This window comes from Perognathus longimembris, chromosome 4 (assembly GCF_023159225.1).
Source record: "Perognathus longimembris pacificus isolate PPM17 chromosome 4, ASM2315922v1, whole genome shotgun sequence".
Lineage (NCBI taxonomy): Eukaryota > Metazoa > Chordata > Mammalia > Rodentia > Heteromyidae > Perognathus > Perognathus longimembris.
Genome location: NC_063164.1, coordinates 45,831,806 through 45,841,066, shown reverse-complemented (window position 1 = coordinate 45,841,066; position 9,261 = coordinate 45,831,806). Strand labels below are relative to the sequence as shown.

Here is a 9,261-nt window from a genome sequence, read left to right as displayed (position 1 = left end):
TGCCTGAGTTTGTCAAGATGGCTCTTCTCCAAACATATGTAACACTATGGTGACCTCAAGTCACGCTTTTTTTTCCCCCCATATTGTAACATTTTATAAATATCACAGATTCATGTTGATTTTTTCACAGGTTAATAATTAATTAATAATTGATACTTCAGGTATGATTTTCTTTTACTTGTGCTTCTTAAGAGAACTGTGTCATGTCCTGTTGAACTCAAAGTAGATTACTAGTAGACTACTTGTCTTCCAATTTACAGTTCCACCACCTTTCCATAAAATCAGAGAGTGTTGGATTTAATGCCTTTTTACATAGGGATAAGGGCATCAACCCTATTCTTATTATTTTAGGTATGATATTTTAAATGAACATTTATCTTTGACACCAGCAAAATGGGGATAAAAGTGAAGGGAGATGAAGCAAATGGGGGCAAACATAAATAATGTCATTTCCTTATCATCCATGTTTCTCATCTCAGATGAAACACATACCTTCTATTCTAAAAATATTACAGCAATGATATCTTCCAATTTATATAACATTTTGCTTCCCAATGCTATATATATATATACATATACATATATATGTACTCACTATTGAAATTACTGTTATGCTTTCTATTTCCTAGATTTTAGTTCCACTGAAATTCACTGTTTTTTAAATACCAAGAACACAGTAAGTACCAAACCCAGAGTTTTGAAGCCCAAATTCTTTCCATTCTATTCAAAGTAGTTCTTGTTTTAGCTTCTATGCTTGTTTCTCTACAATTTGTGATATTATTTGTGCCTTATCTAAGTCTGGACCTTTCTAAGGCACACACTGAACTCAAACTAGGTCAAATGTTAAATGTGAATTTTCATTTTGCCACATCAAGGTATATGCCAGCCTACACGCCAGTTGGATGTCTTCTATTCCCAGTGAAACTTTATGTCTAAAACTGAATGTTAACACTGATAAGTTCACTAATTAGGTCACCTGTTTGGCTATGTTTGGCCTACATTTTTATCATATAGGAATTTTGAGGACATAGTGGAGAAGCATAATCATTCACACCTTGTCACTGATGATGATGTATTTACTAGTGCTGTTTTTTGTTTTGTTATGTTTTTTTGTTTTTTGCCTATACTGTTCTCAACAGGGTCAAGATGTAGAGGGCTTTAGAAGCCATTATATATTTAGATTTTAATAGCAATAGTGTTTTTAACTTTGGTTAGGATGTGAGGACAGTGAAAGTACACAGTAACAATTAACCAGCTTCTACTGGCAAGTACCTTTCAGTGTGCTAGAGAATCCTGTATTGTTTCTCAAAGTAGACTGCACAATGAGCTATAAACACCATTATCGTTATTACAATGGATGGAGATCAGAGAATATGGTTTGCCTATTAGCATTATTAGGGAACTTAATTGTCATGCAGGTAACCTAATTATCAAGGTCCTACTGAAGAGTACAATATTAATAACATTAAGAAACAAAGTAGCACATCTTATGTTGACCATTAAGGTAAAAGAGCAGCAAATGAGTAAAGAATCCAGTTCCTCTATATAGTAATGAGGTTTAGGCCTGCATGAGTTTTAATACTGGCAGGCTGAACAATTTAGTCAGTATCACCCAGGAGTTACCCTTGCAGAATAAGGTCATCAACTCTGCTGGGTTAGATGTAAATAAAGAATGTATGTCAAACTGTGATTTTATATTGATTTATATAGAAGAAAATATATAACACAGCAAAAGAGAAAAAAACATCTCAAATAAAAAAACAAAACAAAGAAAAAATTAAGAAACAAGACAAAACAACAGGTTAGTAATTCCCTAAGAAGGGCTAAACTAAATTAAAAAGTTGTGGAAATAGGGCTGGGGATATAGCCTAGTGGCAAGAGTGCCTGCCTCGGATACACGAGGCCCTAGGTTCGATTCCCCAGCACCACATATACAGAAAATGGCCAGAAGTGGCGCTGTGGCTCAAGTGGCAGAGTGCTAGCCTTGAGCAAAAAGAAGCCAGGGACAGTGCTCAGGCCCTGAGTCCAAGCCCCAGGACTGGCAAAAAAAAAAAAAAAAAAAAAAAAAAGTTGTGGAAATAGATCAGTTTTCTGTTATACTTGCAAGGCCCATGTTAATTTATGATGCATAAAAGCATCTGATTTCAAGCAGACTGAAATTAGTTACTGCTTCCAGGGATCCACTAAGTGAATTGTTACCAGATATAGAAAAAAGTCATGTGAGGGCATTTTTGGATTTTCATTCATAATGGTACATGTATAAGTAGAAATGCATACAGAAAATAGCAGCAACTTTACAAATGAAGAACAAAATTGGTTTGGTAACAACATATTGAGCTTCATGTTAGCTACTCAAACTATGAATAACATTTCCAGATTTCTGCATTATATAACCCTTTTTATGAGCAATAGAGCTTAAGATACAAAAAAAGTAACTCACAGGACACTTATAAGTCCATTAATTGATGGTATAACTACTAATAAATCAGTTTCTTTTTTAACAAGCCATAAAAAAGTCTAATGACTCTGAAATTTAGAAGACATTGGTTTGAATAGAGTAACCGTATATCTAAATTAACTATATTTCTGAAGCATGTAAAATGTCAAATGACTTCCTTATAAGGAGATCTAATCCTAAGTCACTTCTAACGTGAGGAAATAAATGTGTCTATACACATTTCAGAATGCAATATAATAGGGATTAAGACTTACGGTTATAACAGAATCTATAAAGAAATAGAAAATCTATCACAAATGATCAAAATCCTAAGTATAGAATAAGTAGAAGAATCCTTCCCTCAAAAACACCTCACAATATAAAGGTCAAAACTGTAGAACATGGTTAGCACCATCATAAAGATTGAAAGGAAGATTCACAAGAGTTCCTACTCAGGATTAACGTCCCAAAGAAGGATTATTAAATTCAGAAAGAACTTCCTGAATATTCTCAGAAGCAGTGGCAGCAGAATTTTGCCCCGTTTGGATATGTTTGACTAGGGAAAAACAAGGCTTCACCCTAACTACAATGACTCCAAAAGGTGAGAAGTATAATAAATCTCTCATCTATGTAAAATGTCAGGTAGGCAGCTGAAAGTATGTATATAGCACTTTGGACCAGATACATGATGCAAGATGTGTATAAAATATAAACTAACGATGAGATAGTTAAGGAAGATCCAGAAGCATTCTGGGGACAACATCTGAAAAGGAGCAAGGAGCATATTTAGTAGATCTATTCTAAAGGAGTTACACAACTGTACTCATGGTTATGGCACAGAATAGCATCTTTGAGGGAGGAGACACTGGGAAGGGCTGCTCAGCACACTACATGTTAACAATAAAGAAAGGGAAGGAACACAGACTACAGATTGAGAAGAAAAGCATTCAGTTCAGTAGCTGGAAGAAAAAGAACAGTTCTGTTTGAGTGCTGTGTAAAACCAGACTGAGGTGCTGCGTATATAGTGAGTAACCGGATGTAGAGGCACGAGCAGGGATTTCTCCAAAAACTCTGGCAGTGAAGAAGGCTGGAAAGCAGTAGTAGGTTCAGAGAGCTTTTTGCATCAGAGGATACATGAACATGTTTGTGGACTTGAAAAAGAAACCAGCATACAATTCTTTGCAAAATATAGTACTGAACACAAGCCTAAAAATTATTTCTACTCTTAAAAAAATCTTCTGAATTAAAAATTAACACATATGCATTCTGTAATTTAAACTTAATAAAATGTAAAAGCACTACCATTTCTTAGAAAGGTTTTATTTCTAAAGGACTCATACTTGTGACTAGATAACTTCTGAATTGATTTTTGTCTTTAGTCTGTCATGAGTAATTAAATTTTACTAACAAGTCCTATTTTAGTTCCAGCAATATTACCCTGACATACAGTATTACACTGAGGTAATTTTTTATGCCTTCTTCCTCAGCTCTCCTCTCTCAAAGACAAACTATCTTCAGGGCAGCAAGTAATTTGGATAGTAGTTTTTAAGTTGAAGAGAAAAATTAAAAATAGTGTTACATTATTAAGTTCTTAAATATCTAATTTGTTCTTCACAACTATTTTTTATTAGAAAAACATGCTTATTTAGTATATATACATGCTTAAATATGAATTTCCTGGCTAAAATACATGCAACCACCATGATGAAACAATTATTAAACCATCCTCACAATTCTAAGAATGCCCTTTTCATTAAGGCACTCATGTTTGGAAATAGTATAGAACTACCAAATTAAATAAGACTAAATTTAACGAAGCTTTTTATTAAGCACAAACAACTTTTAATACATTATCAATACAAATAGGAAATTTTCTTTCAATGAATATATCAAAGATCTGAAGAAATTTCTCTATGGACACAATAAAAATAAGTTTGAAGAATTACAAAGTAAAATTTTGATGATGTCACTACTAATAACAGTACAACTATAGTCTAAATGTACTACATCACCTGGGAAGGAAGGGAAACTGTGTTTTTTTATAGAGAGAATTCCTAAATTCTTAGCACCATTCAAAGCTTAGTATCAGTTGCTTATTTACTAACTGACAGATCAGGTAAAGCTTGAAAGCAAGTTTTCAGTGCAATGTTTACAAATTCCTTCTTTTAAGATACCTGGAGTCTATGGTCTCAAAGCATGTTAAATAATTATGCCTTGGTAGTTGGGAGGTGTTAGCCTGTAGAGAGAAATGTGTCAGGAGAAGAAATGAGGCTTATCCAGCTGTGAAATGAATCTCAAAGTACTGTGGCAGATGACATGCGGGAGTGTGTCCAGCAGATCCCTGGAAGGCGGGTAGCTATTAGCTCTCTGTGGTCACCATTTCAGGATGTCCCAGCTGCTGCCTTTTGAGACTAACTAATTTCATCCTGTCTCTGATATGTTCTGCAGTAGAAGCCATGTCGCTTGGACTCCCAAAATACTGTTCAGTTCTAAAATCGAAACACAGAGAAAAATGAGATTACAACAAATTCATTTAGCTACCATGAAGACAAAAAGAAGCAAACTTTATTAAATGTCTATGTGATATTCCCTATGTGCAGAAATTCAATTAGTTCATTTGCACACTGAAGTTTACTTTTGACCTGATGCAGCAGTAGAAATATTTTAAAATGATATTCAATGTTGAGATATGATGATGCAAATGTCCTATCATGTGTATTTATGATAATCCCAATAAAGCAAACAATCTAACATTGGGACATTGTACTTGTTATTTCATGGACAATAAGGATAAACATAAGATGTGTACATGTACTTGAGCTCAATGGTCTATGTACAACATAGAAAATTATCCTTCCTAATTTAAGATGTTATTTGGTAGTGTAACAGGTAAAAGTAATTAAATTTTATTCTTCTTTCAAGAAGCTGCATTTAGAGTCACAAAATCTTTTAGAACTGAAATAGTTTTGAAAATTATATCCGTAACCTCTTCATTTTGTATATCAGGAAACGAGGGCCCAGGAAGTTAAGTGATTTAACCAAGGTCAGACAACAGAAAACCAAGATTAGCTTTTCTTGCTTTGCCTTGTTTTGTGTTCTGCATGCTAGGCAAGAGTTCTATTACTGAGATACCCTCAACCCCCCAAATCAGAATTTGAAGCTATATTTTCAGGACACAAATGTTATTTATTTTAGTAGGAAGATTTAGAAAAGATAAATCTAAATACCTTGTCATATAAACTTTCTATATAATTAGCAGATTATCATATCAATATGGAAAACATTAGATATTAATTTGGTAAATAATGTAAAAATAGCTAATAATCATGTATTTTAGTAAGAATCTGAAATAAATAAAATAACTGTTACAAATATTGAGTGGTTCTGAAATTGATTGTATGGTCTTTATTCTTTTATCTCAAAAGGATGAGGAAATGACACACACTATATTTGTGGAACAAGGAAGGAGAAGTTCAGTCACAAGCACCAGAGACAGATGCTCCTGGGCTGACTGAAGTTAGGGAGACTGACTCACAAGGACTGTGGAGTATAGGACTGAAGTAGGGGTTCACTGATGTGAACCAAACAAAGTCACCTAGTCTATAATGTTACCAGCTGACTTTTATTCTCTTTTATTATAGGTATATAACCTCAAGCTACTTTTGATAGTTCAACTTTGACTTGACTAGAAATTTTCCAAGTACAGACCATGAATAATGTTCTTAGGGAATAAAATGACATCTTTTTAATATCAATCCAAATAATCACTAGAAGTTCATGACACAGCAATAACAGTGCTCAGTCTGTTACATATCTGTCTGAAGTACTTCACATTTGCTGAGGGAATACCCTAGCCATGAAGTGCCTCTATCCCAACATTCTTTGCAGATGAGGAAACTGAGGAACAGACAATGGAGTTTTCCCCCAGTGTCACTGCTGGTAAGCAGTGAAGCTGAAACCTCTAGCTCCAGGGGCCATGCTGTCTGTCCTCTTCCACACTCCACCACAGGGTGAGTATGCTCACACTTCAGCCAGTGGTTTGACTTCTCTATTGTTTAGGTAAAATATTCTCTGGCTTACCTCAAAACTATTTCTATTGAGAAAGTTTAGATCACCAGGGATCAAACTCCTTCTGGTTCTTTTACTGGCTTGTTGATTTTGACATCAAATTATTTCATATCTAATAATGATCATGTGAAATGGAAGAGAATGGAAGAATTAAGGTGCCATCATTTTATACATGAAAAATTTAGAATGCCATATAACACAGAAAAGACAGAATGAGTCAGAGAGACCTGAGATTCTAACTTCCACATCTACAGGCTGTGAAATCCTGGTCATCTTAATCTTTCTGAGCCTATGTTTTGTTGAGGGTTAAACCAGAAATAATCATGCTGGTGTTGTACTACCTAGTCAAAAATAATGAGGGTGAAATACTAAGGCATTTGGCACTGGCGTGCATTCTGAGCTCATGAATCTGATAGTACTCTTAGAAAGAATAGATTTGCAACGCTGGGTACTGGTTGCTCATATCTGTAATACTAGATACTTGAGAGGCTGACATTAGGGTTACAGCTCCAGGCCAGCCCAAGTAGAAAAGTCTACAATACAGGGAATCTGCACATGGTGGCACATACTTGTCATTCCAGCAATGACAGGAAACCTAAAAAGATGGATCATGGTCCAGATATGCCCATGGACAACAAGTAAGATATGTTCCCAAAAATAACCAACGGAAAGCAGAGCCTCAAGCATGAAGCCCTCAATTCAAACACTACTTTGAATTCTTAATTTTCAAGTTAATTAATTAATAATAAACAAACTAATGAATAATAAAATAGATGTTTCTCTAACAATTTCACTTTATGACTTCATCAATAAAAAGATAAAATTGCAAGAACATGCACTGTACCCATCAGGATATACTACAGGAACAGTCAATCTATCCAAAAGTGATTTTCCAACTGCCTCAATTTCATCAAACTGCTCTTCATCATTAATCGCTTCAGGCTCTTCTGGACAGTCTTGCAAAATCTGCAGCAAATAAAAGGGCAACATCAGCCAAAAGATAGAGAAAAGGACCCACGTTCATATATATATTTAATAAGTTGCTGTGCTCTTGGCATCTCCATATCTATCACTGTACAAAACACTCATAAAGTTGGCTCAAGAAATTCTAATAATAAACTAAAATAATCCCTACTAACAATAAAAATCAGAGAACAAAAGAGTCTAGAGTGATTTCCAAAAAGATGACTTAATAGAGTACATGTTGGAAAATAAGTTCAACTTGTACTTAAAAATACTCTGTAACTCATTAGGCAACACTTCATTGTATGTTCAATGACTAGCTGGGGATTAAATACAAACTCCTTTCTTATGGAATAGAGAGATTTAAAAAGAAAACATAAATTAAAAACAGCACATAGAACACAGACCTGAAACTGATGTGAAAATCTAGATAGACTAATACCTGATCTATTGATTTAACTGGTAATTCAAATACAGGAATATTTATTATCTTATCTCTGGTGACACTCTATTTGTTTCTATTTAATACTTTAAAATTCAATTTAGTTATTTCTCAACTATTATACAATTTGCTTAAAGATATGGATAATAAGTTTACTGCTATAAAATAGAAAGATCAAAAGAAAAATATTATGTGATAACAAAGAGCTTTATGTAGTTTTATAGAGTAAAATAATGATAAATCAAGCTTATTATAAGCAATGTAAAGGCCAAGTAGTAGATAAAATAAAATTTGGATTTCTACTAAAATTTAATTGTATTTATTCTTAGTCCTCTAAAGACCTCAAGATTGTAAAATGTGTTCTGCAAATAGAATTTTAATGTAGACTCCTAAAAAGTTGTTAGTAGTTTTAGAAATAAGTCCAATGGTCACCTCTGATGGAAGAAATGTATTGTGAACAAAAGAGAGTATGGCAGCCTCTCGGGTTATGGTAATGTGTACAGTAACAGTGTACATGGGCAGTAAGCATTCATCAAGCAGAACATTTAAGGTCTGTACACTTTTCCATTCATAGTATACTTAATAATAATCTTCCATTGAAATAGCAAATAAGACATCTTATCATGCTTTACATCCTTTCTTTATTGTCATCTTTGCCTCTTTATTTTTCAAACTTTCTGGAGACATTGTCCAGGCTGGTATCAAACTCAAGATCCTCTTGCTTTAGCCTCCTGACTGCTGAAATTACAGTGCACGACCACACCTGGCTTCACTAGGTCATTTAAAACAAAACACTGAGCAACAAAACTGAATGCTCAGGTGAGAAACCAAGGTACTGGTGCTTAGTAACACAGAACCTGCTTAATTCTGGAGATTCCTTGCAACAGTTGTTCTAGTTTACAGACAAGTCTATCACTTTGGTTTTTTAGGTAAACTTTAACCACAAACACAAAATTGTCTACATAACAAAGTTTATTTTCAGAATAAAACACTTGGGTGCTAGAGTTTTTACTTTAAGGAGAAAGAAAAGTCTCTATTAAAATTCTGCCTAAATAATGCTACATATTTTTATTGTTGCTAAGACTAATTACTTGAATTCACTGAAAAATAAGTTTCCTAGCCAAATGAAACAAACTGACATGGCAACACTCAGAGAGACCCAGGACATACGGAGGGTGAGAAAGAAGTCAAAACCATCAGATGGAGTACTGTGGGACCTAACCATAGTAATACACCAGTGAGGAGTGGAAATTTAATTTGATACGTCGACAATACATTATGTCTAAATCACTCTTTTTTTTGGCCAGTCCTGGGCCTTGGACTCAGGGCCTGAGCACTGTCCCTGGCTTCT

General features: G+C 34.3%; 1 protein-coding gene across 2 annotated transcripts in view; it reads right to left on the bottom strand.

Moving 5' to 3' along the window:
• Positions 1-4,040: 4,040 nt before the first annotated feature.
• Sestd1 (SEC14 and spectrin domain containing 1) overlaps positions 4,041-9,261 on the bottom strand; it is a 67,632-nt gene continuing 62,411 nt past the window's right edge. For both annotated transcript variants that reach the window (XM_048345166.1, XM_048345165.1), the window contains 2 exons: positions 7,350-7,471; positions 4,041-4,926 (listed from right to left, as the gene is read on the bottom strand). In XM_048345166.1, coding sequence (XP_048201123.1) covers positions 4,797-4,926; positions 7,350-7,471 — 252 coding nt within the window. In that variant the 3' untranslated portion in view covers positions 4,041-4,796. The remainder of the gene's footprint in view (positions 4,927-7,349; positions 7,472-9,261) is intronic.